The sequence below is a fragment of the Bos indicus genome, chromosome 16 (assembly GCF_029378745.1).
Source record: "Bos indicus isolate NIAB-ARS_2022 breed Sahiwal x Tharparkar chromosome 16, NIAB-ARS_B.indTharparkar_mat_pri_1.0, whole genome shotgun sequence".
In the NCBI taxonomy this organism is placed as follows: Eukaryota; Metazoa; Chordata; class Mammalia; order Artiodactyla; family Bovidae; genus Bos; species Bos indicus.
In genome coordinates, this window is record NC_091775.1 from 78,431,995 (window position 1) to 78,449,878 (window position 17,884).

Below are 17,884 nucleotides of genomic sequence, written 5' to 3' on the forward strand. Positions count from 1 at the left end.
TTTTTTTTTTTAATCTGGTACTGTAAAAAGGAAATATTCCAATTTTGCATGCATTAAGATATCTTTATGATGGCACTTGATCAGTATGTTACCCTGGGATGGAGTCTAAGCTTAAGGATCTAGACTTTGAACATATTTCCGTGGACATCCCTGGTAGTCCAGTGGCTGAGTCTTCAGCTTCTTGCAGGGTGTTGTGGGTTCAGTCCTTGCCCAGGGAGCTAAGATTCCACATGCTGCAGGGTGTTGTGGGTTCAGTCCTTGCCCAGGGAGCTAAGATTCCACATGCTGCAGGGTGTGGCAAATAAATAAATCCATGCGAGCTCTGTAGAAGAATTCTTTCGAAGTATGTCTGTTGTTCCACTGTGCCCCGTGTGACTTCCCGGCTTCTTTTTCTTTCCCTGTGCCCCCTTGTTTTATTTTCTTCCGGGAACGCTTCGGCTCTCCTCTTTATTCTTGGTCGTCTGCGGGTCTTTTGCACTTATTTTCCTGGATGCTACTGGCCTTTGTGACCTGGAGACTACTATCTGTGGAAAATTTTCTTTGGTTCACTTTCTTTTTGCTGGCCTTTTGGAGTTTGTCTGAGTCACATTTTGCAGTCAAAAGTTGATGTATTATTTTGGCATCCATCTTTCGTGAGAGGGTTTCCTTGAGGGTTTGGTTCTCATTGGCAATTTTATCCTAGTTACAGTGACACACGGGAGACGGTGATTAGAAGTTCCGTCGTCCTTAAGGGGCCGTGTGGGCCGCGGAGATTCCCTGTGTTGTTACTGATTTATTTTCTCCAGCATCATCCATTGTCTCCAGACATGCAGTTTGGGCAGCCCTTGGCCTGGCTGAGTCACTCCATGCTTCCGGCTGTGAAAGAAATGTCTCATGCTCAGGAAATCTTCCATGGATCATGTAGAAAATAGGTTTCTCTTATTTTCACACTCTCTACCTTTTCCCCCTTAAATCCAAGGAAAGCATATAATTGTTTTATTGGCTTATTTACCTGTCTAGCGTTCGTTTGCCCCCAGAGAGAAGGAAGATTCCCTCCGAACTGGTGCCTTTTATGCCGTGTTTTCTGTCCTATCCCCAGAGACCGTCGTGGTCATAGGAAGCATAGCATTTGCTCGGTCAGTGTGGGATGAGTGAGGGGTACTGATCAGTTAAGACAGTGGTGGATGCCGTAAGAGACAGATCCCCAAATCGTTGTGGCGTAACTGAGTAGACACTGCTTATTTTCTGAATCATTTTTAAAAATTGGAGTATAGTTGCTTCACAGTTGCTGGGTTGGTTTCTGCTGTACAGTGGAGTGACTTAGCTACATGCATACGTGCATCTCCTTCCTCTTGGACCTGCACCCCTCAGCCCACCCTCTAGGGCGTCGCAGAGCACTGAGCTGAGCTGAGCTGAGCTGGGCAGGCTTCGCTGTCCAGCCCCAACTCCCACGGACAGCGGCTCCCCGCGGTAGCGTGCGTGTCTCAGTGCTCGGCCCTCAGCTCGTCCCCCCTCCCTGGTGCCCGCCTGCCTGCCCTCTGCATCTGCATCTGTACTCCTGCCCTGCGAAGAGGTTAGTTTGTACCATTTCTCTAGATTCCACATCCTGACATTAATACACATTAATTGTTTTCCTCTTTCTGACTTACTTTACTCTGTCTGATGGGCTCTAGGTCTGTTTCTCCTCCAACTGGGGATGTTTATGTCCTTGTCGAGGGCAGAGTCCTGCTCCACACACTCATTCAAAGCTCCACACGGACCCAGGGGCTTCCCTCTCCAGAGGTGGCTCCTGAATTTGGGATGACAACCAAGCTCCAGCCAGCACTCTGGAGAAGGGAATGGAGGGTCTTTCATGGGGTGGAAAATACCACACCCAGCTGTGGTTGATATGCCTGCTACCCTTATCTCAGTTACCTGGACACACTTAACAGCAAGGGAGAGAAAAGAAGTCTGCTCAAGAGTTAGCCAGGGCCAGCCACGGGCAGAGGAGGGGAGCAGGGCAGGGGAGGAGACCGGTCGTTCCCCTCAACCCCACGGACTGTCTCCAGCCGAAAGAACACAGGACAGGTGGCTGTGTATTCGTTTTGTCTTGCTGTCCAACGGGTTAAACCAGCGGCTTCACACCACACCCGTTGATTTATTAGCTCACAATTCCATAGTCAGAGTTCCAGCTCCATGTGACTGGGTCTTCTGAAACCTAGATGTCAGCCAGGATGAGTTTTTATCTGGAGAATATGCATATAAATGCTTCCAGGGTTGATCCAGGTTGGCAGAGTCCTGTTTCTTGCTGTGCTGGGACCGCTGACCTGATTTCTTTGGGGTCCCGGGGCCAAGGCTTGCAGTCAGCTCCCAGAAGCCCCTCGTGTTCTTTCCACCAGACCTGCTCCAGACAGCCTGGGGAGTCCTTCCAGTACCTCAAATCACTGACTTCAGCTTTTTTAAAGGACTCATGGTTAGGTCATGCTCACCCAGAACAGTCTCGGGATCTTCCAGCGGGAAAGTCCCTGCTGACTTGAGGCTGGAGTTCGCTCTGCAGTTTCTTTGCCGTGGTGCCTACATTAGTGGTTGATGAGATAACCAAGACCTGGAAACCTTGGCACCATCTGGAAATTCTCCTCACCACCCATCTCCTTCAAAGCACCCAGGCTTCTCAGCCCACCCCCACCTCAAATGTATAATTTCTGTATTGCCTTAGAAACATGATTTAGGAGGGTTGATTTGTTTCCTCACCTACAAGAGAAGAACGCTAGGTCTCTGCCCATCTTCATGAAGCACAGTGACCACAGCAGCGGTAGTGAACCCTGATGTAGATAAAGGTCCTCCACTCCCACCATCAGTTCAGTTCAGTCCCTCAGTTGCATCTAACTCTTTGTGACCCCATGGACTGCAGCACGCCAAGCTTCCCTGTCCATCACCAACTCCCAGAGCTTGCTCAAACTCATGTCTACCGAGTCCGTGATGCCATCCAGCCATCTCCTCCTCTGTCATCCGCTTCTCCTGCCTTCAGTCTTTCCCAGCATCAGGGTCTTTTCCAGTGAGTCAGTTCTTCGCATCAGGTGGCCAAAGGATTGGAGTTTCAGCTTCAGCATCAGTCCTTCCAATGAATATTCGGGACTGATTTCCTTTAGGGCTCCCACCATGCACAACGTCAATTCGTAATCCATCACCATAATCTCTCTCTTGCCATTACTCTGGAATCCCTTGGTCCTGGAACCAACGTCCATGACTAACAGCTTTCTTCTTTTTCCCTGGGTCATCGTTTCCCTCCTCTGCTGGGTGGGTCTCATCAGCATGCAGTTTTTAAAAGCAAATGAGCAGGAGCAACCACAGTATCTCTTCTGACCCTGTTTCTTCTTCAGCTGCCATCCTAGTTCTTCACCCGCACACCTGTCAACAGCAAAGCTCCTTTCATCCTGCTTCACTTGAGAGTCCCTTTGCTGGCTGCATCTTTTCCTCCTACTTTTTAACCCTGCGTGTCTCAGGACTGAGTCTTGGGCCTTCTATCCACTTTTAATTTCCGGGTTAATCATTCAGTCTTCACAGCTTTAAGCAACAGCTGTATGTTGGAGACCCTCTGTCCAGTCTCAGATCCTTTCTAGCCAGCTTCCTACTTGGCATCTCCACTTGGGTTGTCTACTTGTCCTTTCAGACTCTCAGATCCCAAACTGAGCTTCTGTTTCCCTGAGGGCAGCTCCGCACAGCCTTCGTGGTCTTCACTGATGGTGCTGTATGACTTCTTTCTCCTAACACCTGCGCTGCCAGCCTCATCTGAGGCACTGTCGTATTTTGCCTGGATGATAGTACTTTCAACAAGGGGGTTATAAAAATCTGTATAATGCCCAAGTCGCAGTTTATTACTCAAAATCCTGCAGGTGGTACAGATTTAACTCAAACACCAAGGTAAGCGGGCATAGCCTGGAGGCCCAGTGGCTCGCGCTCTGTGCTCTCTCTGGAGGGTGTAGGTTCCAACCCTGACTGGGGAGCTAAGATCTTACAAACGTAGCGGTGCAGCAAAACAGCAAACAAGCAAACACACACACACACACACACACACCAGTGTGACCTTAAATGCTTCACAAGCCCCTCCAAGCTTACCCTTGCCCTCTGCTGACTCCCAGCCACATTCTCAGCTGGCATCTCCTGATGCCCATCCCTCTCCCCGACTCTAGCCTCAGGGGATTCCTGCTGCTCCTTGGATGCTAGGTGTGTTCTGCCTCGAGGCTCTCACCTAATCCCACCTGTGCCTGAACAAGCATCCCCCAGATACCTGTCCAGCGAACTCCTCATCTTCTCAGTTCAGTTCAGTTCAGTCACCTAGTCGTGTCAGGCTCTTTTGACCCCATGGACTGCAGCACACCAGGCCTCCTTGTCCATCACCAACTCCCAGAGCTTGCTCAAACTCATGTCCACCGAGTCCGTGATGCCATCCAGCCATCTCCTCCTCTGTCATCCGCTTCTCCTGCCTTCAGTCTTTCCCAGCATCAGGGTCTTTTCCAGTGAGTCAGTTCTCCACATCAGGTGGCCAAAGGATTGGAGTTTCAGCTTCAGCATCACTCTTTCCAATGAATACTCAGGACGAATCTCCTTTAGGATGGACTGGTTTGATCTCTTTGCAGTCCAAGGGACTCTCAGGAGTCTCCGCCAACACCACAGTTCAAAAGCATCAATTCTTCGGTGCTCAGCTTTCTTCACAGTCCAACTCTCCCATCCATACATGACCACTGGAAAAACCATAGCTTTGGCTAGACGGACCTTTGTTGGCAAAGTAATGTCTCTGCTTTTTAATGTGCTATCTAGGTTGGTCATAACTTTTCTTCCAAGGAGTAAGCGTCTTTGAATTTCATGGCTGCAGTCATTATCTGCAGTGATTTTGGAGCCCAAGAAAATAAAGTGTGTCTCTATTTCCACTGTTTCCCCATCTATTTGCCATAAAGTGATGCGACCAGATGCCATGATGTTAGTTTTCTGAATGTTGAGGGGGTTTTTGTTTGTTTCAAAGCAGTTTATTTAGGGGTTCCATTTTCACTCCTCAGTAGATTTTATGTATTTCTCATATGCTTCTTCCCTCGTTAGTTCATCTAGTTCTGAAGGGTTACTGAATGTCATCTTGATCAGCCAACCATCTTCGTAACAAGACTTGTTGACAAGTCCTGGATTTTCTGCTAGAGCTTTATTAATTTCAGCTGCTTCTCCTGACACAGGAGAATAGAGTTCACTAGCAGCTTTCACACTTTCCAAAGCACCAAACTCCTCTTGTTTGTTCAACTTTGTCCCAACTTCAGGCAGACTACAGTAAACAACATCTCCCAAAGCTTCCTGTGCAAAATTGCTGATTCCCACTGTTCCAACACCATTTTCTGTTGTTACCCATTCGTGTTTTTCTGTGAATTTCCGCACCGACAGCCGAGCAGGGCCGGTGCGCAGCGCCCAGACGGCACCCACCCGCAGTCCCCAGGGCCGCGGCGAGCAGGGCGCGCCGGGTGCTAGATGGGCGCAGGCTGCCGACCGCGGCGCCCACGCTCCGCACCGCGCGCAGCGCCACGTTCGCACCGGTGCAGAGGGGCTCCGCGCGGCACCTAGAGCCCTCCGGTCCGGCCGGCGGGGGCGGGGCGGACGGGGCGGCCCCGGGCCGGAGCGAGCCTCAGCGAGCTGGCTGGACGGGGCGCGGGGCCGGGCTGAATGTTGAGTTTTAAGCCAACTTTTTCACTCTCCTCTTTGACACTTATCAAGACGCTCTTTAGTTCCTCTTCACTTTCTGCCCTAAGGATGGTGTCATCTGCATAGCTGAGGATATTGATATTTCTCACAGCAATCTTGATTTCAGCTTGTGCTTCATCCAGCCTAGCATTTCTCATGATGTACTCTGCACAGAAGTTAAATAAGCAGGGTGATAATATACAGTGTTGACATATTTCTTTTCCTATTTGGAACCAGTCTGTTGTTCCATGTCCAGTTCTAACTGGTGCTTCCTGACCTGCATACAGGTTTCTCAAGAGGCAAGTCAGGTGGTTGGTATTCCCATCTCTTGAAGAATTTTCCACAGTTTATTGTGATCCACACAGTCAAAGGCTTCGGCATAGTTGATAAAGCAGATGTTTTTCTGGAACTCTCTTGCTTTTTCCATGATCTAGTGGATGTTGGCAACTTTATCTCTGGTTCCTCTGACTTTTCTAAAACCAGCTTGAACATCTGGAAGTTCATGGTTCACGTACTGTTGAAGCCTTGCTTGGAGATTTTGAGCATTACTTTACTAGCGTGTGAGATGAGTGCAATTGTGTGGTAGTTTGAGCATTCTTTGGCATTGCCTTTCTTTGGGATTGGAATGAAAACTGACCTTTTCCAGTCCTGTGGCCACCACTGAGTTTTCCAAATGTGCTGGCATATTGAGTGCAGCACTTTCACAGCATCATCTTTTAGGATTTGAAATAGCTCCACTGGAATTCATCACCTCCACTAGCTTTGTTCGTAATGATGCTTTCTAAGGCCCACTTGACTTCACATTCCAGGTTGTCTGGCTCTAGGAGTGATCACACCATCATGATTATCACGTCATTAAGATCTTTTTGTATAGTTCTGTGTATTCTTGCCACCTCTTCTTAATATCTTCTACTTCTGTTAGGTCCATACCATTTCTGTCCTTTAATGAGCCCATCTTTGCATGAAATGGTCCCTTGGTATCTCTGATTTCCTTGAAGAGATCTCTAGCCTTTCCAATTCCGTTGTTTTCCTCTATTTCTTTGCATTGATCACTGAGGAAGGCTTTCTTGTCTCTCCCTGCTATTCTTTGGAACTCTGCAATCAAATGAGTGTATCTTTCCTTTTCTCCTTTGCTTTTCACTTCTCTTCTTTTCACAGCTATTTGTAAGCCCTCCTCAGACAAGCATTTTGCCTTTTTGCATTTCTTTTTCTTGGGGATGGTCTTGATCCCTGCCTCTTGTACAGTGTCACAAACCTCCATCCATAGTTCTTCAGGCACTCTGTCTATCAAATGTAATCCCGTGAATCTATTTCTCACTTCCACTGTATAATCATAAGAGATTTGATTTAGGTCATACCTGAAGGATCTAGTGGTTTTCCCTACTTTCTTCAGTTTAAGTCTGAATTTGGCAATAAGGAATTCATGATCTGAACCACAGTCAGCTCCTGGTCTTGTTTTGGCTGACTATATAGAGCTTCTCCATCTTTGGCTGCAAAGAATATAATCAATCTGATTTCAGTGTTGACCATCTGGTGACGTCCATGTGTAGAGTCTTCTCTAGTGTTGTTGGAAGGGGGGGTTTGCTATGACCAGTGCACTCTCTTGGTAAAACTCTATTATCCTTTCTCCTGCTTCATTCTGTACTCCAAGGCCAAATTTGCCTGTTACTCCAGCTATTTCTTGACTTCCTACTTTTGCATTCCAGTCCCCTATAATGAAAAGGACATCTTTTTTGGGTGTTAGTTCTAGAAGTTCTTGTAGGTCTTCATAGAACCGTTCAACTTCAGCTTCTTCAGCATTACTGGTTGGGGCATAGACTTGGATTACTGTGATACTGAATAGTCTGCCTTGGAAATAAACAGAGATCATTGTCATTTTTGAGACTGCATCCAAGTATTGCGTTTTGGACTCTTTTGTGGACAACTCTTTTGATTGTTACTCCATTTCTTCTAAGGGATTCTTGCCCACAGTAGTAGATATAATGGTCATCTGAGTTAAATTCACCCATTCCAGTCCATTTTAGTTCACTGATTCCTAAAATGTCGATGTTCACTCTTGCCATCTCCTGTTTGACCACTTCCAATTTGCCTTGATTCATGGACCTGACATTCCAGGTTCCTATGCAATATTGCTCTTTACAGCTTCAAACTTCCATCACCAGTCAAATCCGCAGCTGGGCATTATTTTTGCTTTGGCTCCATCCCTTCATTCTTTCTGGAGTTATTTCTCTACCGATCTCCAGTAGCATATTGGGCACCTACCCACCTGGGGAGTTCATCTTTCAGTGTCTTATCTTTTTGCCTTTTCACACTGTTCATGGGGTTCTCAAGGCAAGAATACTGAAATGGTTTGCCATTCCCTTCTCCAGTGGACCATGTTTTGTCAGAATTCTCCACCATGACCCATCTATCTTGGGTGGCCCTACATGGCATGACTCATAGTTTCATTGAGTTAGACAAGGCTGTGGTTCATGTGATCAGATTGGTTAGTTTTCTGTGATTGTGGTTCCAGTCTGCCCTTTGATGGAGAAGGATAAGAGGCTTATTGGAGCTTCCTGGTGGAGAGACTGACTGAGGGGGAAACTGGGTCTTGTTCTGATAGGTTGGACCGTGCTCAGTAAATCTTTAATCCAATTTTCTGTTGATGGGTGGGGCTGTGTTCCCTCTGTTATTTACCTGGGACTTATGTATAGATCCTGTGGTCAGATATGGATGTGAGAGTTGGACTGTGAAGAAGGCTGAGTGCCGAAGAATTGATGCTTTTGAACTGTGGTATTGGAGAAGACTCTTGAGAGTCCCTTGGACTGCAAGGAAACCCAAACAGTCCATTCTGAAGGAGATCAGCCCTGGGATTTCTTTGGAAGGAATGATGCTAAAGCTGAAACTCCAGTACTTTGGCCACCTCATGCGAAGAGTTGACTCATTGGCAAAGACTCTGATGCTGGGAGGGATTGGGGGCAGGAGAAGGGGACGACAGAGGATGAGATGGCTGGATGGCATCACTGACTCAGTGGATGTGAGTCTGAGTGAACTCTGGGAGTTGGTGATGGACAGGGAGGCCTGGAGTGCTGTGATTCATGGGGTCACAAGGAGTTGGACATGACTGAGCAACTGATCTGAGCTGAACTGAACTAACTATGGTGGAGGTAATGAAGACAATGGCAACCTCCTTCCAAAAGCCCCAGGCACCCACTGCTACATTCAGTGCCCCCAACCCTTGCAGCAGGCCACCGGCAACCACGCCTCTGCTGGTGACTCCTGAACACTCACGGGCAAGTCTGGGTCAGTCTCTTGTGGGGTCTCTGCTCCTTTCTCCTGGGTCCTGATGTGCAGAAAGTTCTGTTTATGCCCTCCTAGAGTCTGTTTACCGTCTGAGCCACCAGGGAGGTCAACATCAAAATCAGATTGATTATATTCTTTGAAGCCAAAGATGGAGAAGCTGTATACAGTCAGCAAACACAAGACCAGGAGCTGACTGTGGCTCAGATCATGAACTCCTTGTTGCCAAATTCAGACTTAAATTGAAGAAAGTAGGGAAAACCACTAGACCATTCAGGTATGACCTAAATCAAATCCCTTATGATTATACAGTGGAAGTGAGAAATAGATTTAAGGGCCTAGATCTGATAGACAGAGTGCCTGATGAACAATGGACAGAGGTTGGTGACACTGTACGGGAGACAGGGATCTAGACCATCCCCATGGAAAAGAAATGCAAAAAAGCAAAATGGCTGTCTGAGGAGGCCTTACAAATAGTTGTGAAAAGAAGAGAAGCAAAAAGCAAAGGAGAAAAGGAAAGATATAAGCATCTGAATGCAGAGTTCCAAAGAATAGCAAGGAGAGATAAGAAAGCCTTCCTCAGCAATCAATGCAAAGAAATAGAGGAAAACAACAGAATGGGAAGGACTAGAGATCTCTTCAAGAAAATTAGAGACACCAAGGGAACATTTCATGCAAAGATGGGCTCATTAAAGGACAGAAATGGTATGGATCTAACAGAATCAGAAGATATTATGAAGAGGTGGCAAGAATACACAGGAGAACTGTACAAAAAAGAGCTTCACAACCCAGATAATCATGATGATGTGATCACTCACCTAGAGCCAGACATCCTGGAATGTGAAGTCAAGTGGGCCTTAGAAAGCATCACTACGAACAAAGCTAGTAGAGGTGATGAATTCCAGTGGAGCTATTTCAAATCCTAAAAGATGATGCTGTGAAAGTGCTGCACTCAATATGCCAGCAAATTTGGAAAACTCAGCGGTGGCCACAGGACTGGAAAAGGTCAGTTTTTATTCCAGTCCCAAAGAAAGGCAATGCAAAAGAATGCTCAAACTACCACACAATTGCACTCATCTCACACGCTAGTAAAGTAATGCTCAAAATCTCCAAGCCAGGCTTCAGCAATACGTGAACCATGAACCTCCAGATGTTCAAGCTAGTTTTAGAAAAGGCAGAGGAACCAGAGTTCAAATTGCCAACATCTGCTGGATCATGGAAAAAGCAAGAGAGTTCCAGAAAAACACCTGTTTCAGGTTTATTGGCTATGCCAAGGCCTTTGACTGTGTGGATCACAATAAACTGTGGAAAATTCTGAAGGAGATGGAAATACCAGACCACCTGACCTGCCTCTTGAGAAACCTATATGCAAGTCAGGAAGCAACAGTTAGAACTGGACATGGAACAACAGACTGGTTCCAAATAGGAAAAGGAGTATGTCAACACTGTATATTGTCACCCTGCTTATTTAACTTCTGTGCAGAGTACATCATGAGAAACCCTGGGCTGGAAGAAGCACAAGCTGGAATCAAGATTGCCTGGAGAAATATCAATAATCTCAAATATGCAGATGACACCACCCTTAAGGCAGAAAGTGAAGAGGAACTAAAAAGCCTCTTGATGAAAGTGAAAGAGGAGAGTGAAAAAGTTGGCTTAAAGCTCAACATTCAGAAAACTAAGATCATAGCATCTGGTCCCATCACTTCATGGGAAATAGATGGGGAAACAGTGGAAACAGTGGCAGACTTATTTTTTGGGGCTCCAAAATCACTGCAGATGGTGATTGCAGCCATGAAATTAAAAGATGCTTACTCCTTGGGAGGAAAGTTATGACCAACCTAGACAGCATATTAAAAAGTAGAGACATTACTTTGCCAACAAAGGTCTGTCTAGTCAAGGCTATGGTTTTTCCAGTGGTCATGTATGGATGTGAGAGTTGGACTGAAGAATTGATGCTTTTGAACTGTAGTGTTGGAGAAGACTCTTGAGAGTCCCTTGGATTGTAAGGAGATCCAACCAGTCCATCCTAAAGAAGATCAGTCCTGGGTGTTCATTGGAAGAACTGATGTTGAAGCTGAAACTCCAATACTTAGGCCACCTGATGTGAAGAGCTGACTCATTTGAAAAGACCCTGATGCTGGGAAAGATTGAGGGCAGGAGGAGAAGGGGACGACAGAGGATGAGATGGCTGGATGGCATCACAGACTCGATGGACATGAGTTTGGGTGAACTCTGGGAGTTGGTGATGGACAGGGAGGCCTGGCGTGCTGTGATTCATGGGGTCGCAAAGAGTCGGACATGACTGAGTGACTGAACTGAACTGAACTGAGAGTCTGTTTCCCCAGTCCTGTGTACGGTCTGGAGGCTCTATGGTGGGTAATGGCGACCTCCTCCAAGAGGGCTTATGCCATACCCAGGCCTGCTGCACCCAGAGCCCCTGCCCCTGCAGCAGCCCACTGCTGATCCATCCCTCCTAGGAGGTGTTCAAACACAGCTCTGTCTCAGTCTCTGTGGGGTCTCTGAGTCCTGGTGTGCACAAGGTTTATTTGAGCCCTCCCAGCATCAGTGGTGGGAATGGGGTTTGATTCTAAACGCGATTTCACCCCTCCTACCATCTTGCTGGGGCTTCTCTGCCCTTGGATGCGGGGTATCTCCTCACAGTTGTTCAGCGCCATGCAGCCAATGCTCCAGTCTTCATCATCTTTCAACCTATTTCATTGTTCTCTTGTTTACAGTATATATTGTTAACTGTCTTTCCTCCCAGAATGTCAGTCCCATGAGTACAAGGATCTTTGTCTGTCTCATTCTCTGAGACATCTTAAATACTTAAATCAGTGACACACACTAAGACCCAAAATATTTTGGGTGACTAGTGAATAATTAGTACTATGTCCCGACACTATGCTAAATGTCTCCTGTGGATCAAACTTAGCCTCAGTTTACTAATTAGGGATGGAGATACAAAGATAATCAGGGTGGTGGCCAAGGTCCCAATCAGGAAGTGGTGGATCTAAGCTGGGAACCCAAGAAGTCTGTATCCAGTACTGAGACCCTGATGTCTCCGCATTATTTCACCCGACTTTCACTGTAGATGAACAGCATTACCTGCTTGTTCAGCACAAGAGATATTTCCAATAAGCTCTCTTTTCTCTGCCCTTTCTCCAAGAAAGGATGTGATTTCACATTAAACCTTTGTGAAAATTCATGTCAGGATAAGTCTAATATCAAGTGTAGAATAAAATAATTTTGTTTTGTGGTTAATTGATTTTATACCTCAATAAGCAGGTTTATCTCATGTAGGGCAGTGACCTTTCTGACCCCCTTAAGAAGCTAGCTAGTTCTGCACAGAAACTATAGGAGGTTATCTCTGAGAATCATAACTAGATTACCTATTTGATCCCTTTCTAATGGAGTGACCAAAAGAAAGATAATTAAATCTAAATGATAGTGTCTCATAAATGGACATTATTTAGTAGAAAGGTAGAGAATTGCTCTTCTATACTCTATTAATTCTTAAAATATGAAATATTTTATTGGTTCAGAACCAATAAATGGGCAAGATATGGGCAAGACTTTACAAAATCAGAAACATCCTGTCTTTGGTCTCATTCTAAAAATTATATATTTTTAAAACTTCAAAAGAAATGAAAGTGTTAAAATGTAAGTACTTTAAAAGTGATTTCTCAAAGAATCCAGCAACATATTTGACATAGTAAGCTCTCTTCCTGTGTTCTTTTTCATTTCTAGATAATGCTAAAGCACTCATCATATTTTTGGTATTTCTGATTATTGTGACATCAATAGCCCTGCTCATTGTTCTCTATAAAATCTATGATCTGCATAAGAAAAGATCCAGGTAAGAGTTGATTTCAAAATGAAAAGATAATAATAATAGTTATAATGATGAAAGTCCCATTTATGAGGCCAACTTGGAACCAATTAAATGGAATTCAGAGATGGAGAAGGAAATGGCAACCCACTCCAGTGTTCTTGCCTGGAGAATCCCAGGGACGGGGAGACTGGTGGGCTGCCGTCTCTGGGGTCACACAGAGTCGGACACGACTGAAGTGACGCAGCAGCAGCAGCAGCAGCAGAGATGACAGTAAGAAGTCTAGGACATCACTGACCTTTGATGAAAGACTTTCCTATTGTCTTATTGGTTTATATTCAATGTTATTTTTTCTATGTTCACTAATAATGGGATAGATTTCCTTCAGTAATAACCAATGAAAAGAATGTGCCTGTTCTTTTTGTACAAAGTGGGTCATAGGTATCTGGAAGTGACAATGGAGAGAAATATATCGGGAAGTATATACATTCCTCTGGCCAGGAACAACTACACTTTATGAAAATCAAGAAGTTCCAAATTTAAAAAATGCGGTCACTTCTCTGAGACTGACCAACCTCCCATGGTTGGTTCCCCTCCCCACCTTTCTTCCCCTTACCTCCCCTTTATGCCTTCTTACCCCCTCCCCTCTTCCCTTTCATCCTCCCCATCTCTACTTCCTCCTTCCCTCAAGACATTCATTAAAAGCACTTGCCAACTGAATTCTGTTTCTTAAGAGTATGCAAACTTACATTTCTTATCTTTACAGCAATTTAGATGAGCAGCAGGAACTCGTTGAAAGGGGTAAGTGTGCCATTTTTTTAACTGGCAAATATCTCCCTTGTTTTATATAATAATTCAACATTTTTTAAATCTAACCTGGACTTCCTCTGTGATAAAATTTAAATTCATTGATGTGTTTATTTAACCAGCAAGGATCTGTACCTTCTCAGAGTGTGCCTGAAACTATGGCAGTCACAGGTCACAGACTCTGCATTTAAAATTTTAGGGTCTAGATGCTTTTGAGCTGTGGTGTTGGAGAAGACTCTTGAGAGTCCCTTGGACTGCAAGGAGATCCAACCAGTCCATTCTGAAGGAGATCAGCCCTGGGATTTCTTTGGAAGGACTGATGCTAAAGCTGAAACTCCAGTACTTTGGCCACCTCATGTGAAGAGTTGACTCATTGGAAAAGACCCTGATGCTGGGAGGGATTGGGGGCAGGAGGAGAAGGGGACGACAGAGGATGAGATGGCTGGATGGCATCACTGACTCGATGGACGTGAGTCTGAGTGAACTCCGGGAGTTGGTGATGGACAGGGAGGCCTGGTGTGCTGCGATTCATGGGGTCGCAAAGAGTCTGACACGACTGAGCGACTGAATTGAATTGAACTGAGAGGAAGACAGACGCAGACGACTGTGACAGAGTTTTAGGTGCCGTGGGTGGGGTACATGTGATGCTGTAGAAAGACGGAAGATAGCAAGCTGTCTACGCAGAAGGCAAGAAGCTGGGTCTTCTAAGGTGGTGGGGAATCATTAGACCAACAAAGGAGAGTGACTGAAGAGCAGATGGAAGGTCACACGGGCAGGGAGGTGGCAAGTGTCCACGTCCCTGCAAGGGTGGGCCAGGGGCTGTTCCCACTAAAGGCACATTGACAGGCATGACAAAAGATTGCACCCTGACTTTGGAAATGAAAGCATATTTCATCTTTTCTCTCTCTCCTTTTTTTTCAACTTTTACTGTACTTTTTTCAATTCTCTTTAAAAATGTGTTTTTTGATCCAGTAAAATGGGGATGGGGTTCAAGAAGTTGAAACTGTGTCTTTAATAAAGAAAATGATTTGGTTTTGCATACTCAAGATCGGAAACATTTCAGCACTCCTCTCTTTGGTTTTAACTTGTCTTGGAAAGGGTCAAGGAGCATTTATCTCAGAGTTGCCACAGATTGCCCCTTGGAGTGGTTAGAACTTACCCAAATCCCATAAAACCTCCAAGGTGGCCCTAGGTCAGAACGAATGAATGCCGGGGAGCTCTAACCACCCAAAGGAACAAGTGTGCCTGGACCGTTTGATAGTTGTGACTGGATAGAAGATTTCCACAGTCAAAAAGCTAAATGTAACCCTAGTGAACATTTTTTTTCATCTAATAAATAGGGGACATTGACATGGATACTGAAAGAGATGCTGCTGGATGTACACGGATAGGAGCAGGAGCATAACTTTCAACACGTGTGGCAGCTTATATTCTCTTAAGATTCTGAAACTGTTGTTTGTCAGTGTCCATATGCAGTTATAGCTCTTTAATATATTTTGTTCTTTAGTAAGTTACTTCGCAACTCTGGTATATAATGAGTTTCATACTCTGGTGGCATAAAAAATGAACGCAGTCTGTTTACAGTCAAGTATAGAGATTATCACATTAAGATGAGTCCCGGGTATCAGGGTAGTCATCAAAGTCTCTTATTTATACATTTACAATATTTCATAATAACTTAAAATAGATAAAATTTAAAAATACAATATAGGAAAGTATAGTTCAGTTCAGTTCAGTCTCAGTCATGTCCGACTCTTTGCAACCCCATGAATCGCAGCACGCCAGGCCTCCGTGTCCATCACCAACTCCTGGAGTTTACTCAGACTCACGTCCATCGAGTCAGTGATGCCATCCAGCCATCTCATCCTCTGTCGTCCCCTTCTCCTCCTGCCCCCAATCCCTCCCAGCAGCAGAGTCTTTTCCAATGAGTCAACTCTTCGCATGAGGTGGCCAAAGTACTGGAGTTTCAGCTTTAGCATCATTCCTTCCAAGGAAATCCCAGGGCTGATCTCCTTTAGAATGCACTGGTTGGATCTCCTTGCAGTCCAAGGAACTCTCAAGAGTCTTTTCCAACACCACAGTTCAAAAGCATCAAATCTTTGGTGCTCAGCTTTCTTCACAGTCCAACTCTGACATCCATACATGACCACTGGAAATGCATATAATGGAACAAAGAAATGTAGCCCTAGATCTCCTTATAGTGGTGATACTTGGTCTGAAATCTGTTAGTGCAGATAGACAGTGAGGAGGGGCATTCTCTGCAGAGAGAACAGTGTGAATGGAGGCGTGGGGAGAACCTCTGTGATGTACTTGGCGAATATTCGTGCCTAAGATATAGAACAAGAGTATAGGAAACTGTGGTTGAGATGAGTCATGTGAAATTACAAAAAGTGCTGGTGTATCACATTAAACATCGAAACTTTAACCTGTAGACTGTGAAGCACAAACAGTAGTGTGAGCTTTTTTGGTCAGCAAGCGGAGTTGCACGCTCATATTTGTGGATCAGAAGATGAATTTGTGGAGTTTAAAAAGTCAGTCAGGGTGGGTACAGACTGGAGGCAGGGAGAGGGGTCATCATGTGGATGAGGGGTCCCATGAGGAGGGATCCCATGGTCGTGGGCAGAAGGGGAGGTACATGGTGACCTGTTGGATGTAAGGACAGAGGGAGAAACCGTGGGTCACTTGGAAGTTTGCTTGTTAGCTGACTTTGGGAATGGTGGTCCTGTTTGCTGAGGTTTGAGATGCTAGAATAAAGGGGAGATGACTTTGAACATCTTGAGTTTGGGGTCCTTCTGGAATAACTGGATGGAAGACCTGAGAGTCAGTGGGAAATATTAATCCATAAAAGACCAGAAGAGTATTAGAGCCTTAAATTTAGATGTCATAGGTTTACAGGTCAATCTCTGTATGTGAGTGAGATGTTCCAGGTGGACTGTGTGTGAGAAGGAAAAAACGCTCAGGGCCTAACCCAAGATTTGCTTCTGATGAAATGTGTATGAACGTGGGAAAGAGAGAGATGATACTAGCCGTGAACCTTTAATGTGTTTAAAGATGATGAGAAGCAGCTGATGAACGTGGAGCCCATTCATGCAGATGTTTTGCTGGAGACTTACAAGCGGAAGATGGCTGACGAGGGGAGGCTCTTCCTGGCTGAATTTCAGGTGGGTGCTCCTCTTGCCATAGGACGAGAAAGTTCTCTTCGTCACCAACATGATCCGTCTTAAATGTGTTGTGTAGCTGTTGGCCTTGATAGTTTATCCCACATAATAGTGCAGCGGAGTCAAAGCAGCTATTATTACCGGGTATTTGCAGACCAGCAGCGAGATTCATAGTCGTAACACTAGTGAACATTTCAAGATAATGCTGCTTCAGTGAATGAGTACTAGTTACAAACTCATGTCCAGAAACACATTTGGCTGATGTGTCCTTGTGCTCTAGATAATTAGCCAGGTGTGTTTTTCAATGAATTTGAAAGTGGCAGAGCAATTACTGCTAAATTTGCTCTCATGGGATTTATTCTCCAAGTAGTCCATCATTCATTTTCTTAAAGAGGACTTTTTGCATAATTCCTAACAACGTTCATTTCAATTACCATATGCAGCTTGTTCAACAGGGTAAAGGAAACACGCACCACGATGTCCCACTTGTTCAGAATGATAAGTGGTGAGGGGAAGTGGTTTTTCTACAATCTGCTCTGACCCAAAGGATCTTTGTGTCTTTCAGAGCATTCCACGGGTATTCAGCAAGTTTTCCATCAAGGATGCTCGAAAATCCTTTAACCAGAACAAAAATCGCTATGTTGATATCCTTCCTTGTAAGTTGTTCATTGAGAATTGGATTCCCATACATTTAGGCTACTTGATTATTCATTGTTTCACTTACTTAATATTTCTTTGCATTGAGCAGATGACTACAACCGTGTTGAACTCTCTGACATAAACGGAGATGCAGGATCAAACTATATAAATGCCAGCTATATTGATGTGAGTAAAAAATGCCTCATGGCCAGGTTTTACAGCTTCACCATTCTGTCACTGACCATTTTCATTTTTCTTGTGTCTATACATTCTATTCAGCTCCATCTTTGTCATGGCAATTTTTATGTTTTTAAAGAGTTTATTGCATTGTAGTTGATTAACAATGCTGTGTTAGTTTCAGGGCTACAGCAAAGTGAGTCAGTTATACATATACATATGTCCACTCATGGCAAGTTTTTAGAAATATTATTTAAAATCACTTGAAGGAAGCCCATCAATGTCACTGGTATAAACAACAACATCACTAATATTTGCA

At 45.0% G+C, this 17,884-nt stretch overlaps 1 protein-coding gene and 1 pseudogene across 11 annotated transcripts in view; one reads left to right on the forward strand and one right to left on the reverse strand.

The window, feature by feature from the left end:
• The window catches only part of PTPRC (protein tyrosine phosphatase receptor type C), a 129,643-nt gene that overhangs the window by 88,335 nt on the left and 23,424 nt on the right, over positions 1–17,884 (forward strand). For all 11 annotated transcript variants that reach the window (XM_070768726.1, XM_070768729.1, XM_070768733.1 and 8 more), the window contains 5 exons: positions 12,703–12,811; positions 13,551–13,585; positions 16,643–16,752; positions 17,315–17,405; positions 17,498–17,574. In XM_070768726.1, coding sequence (XP_070624827.1) covers positions 12,703–12,811; positions 13,551–13,585; positions 16,643–16,752; positions 17,315–17,405; positions 17,498–17,574 — 422 coding nt within the window. The remainder of the gene's footprint in view (positions 1–12,702; positions 12,812–13,550; positions 13,586–16,642; positions 16,753–17,314; positions 17,406–17,497; positions 17,575–17,884) is intronic.
• LOC109570094 (glycine cleavage system H protein, mitochondrial pseudogene) lies at positions 5,002–11,630 on the reverse strand (annotated as a pseudogene).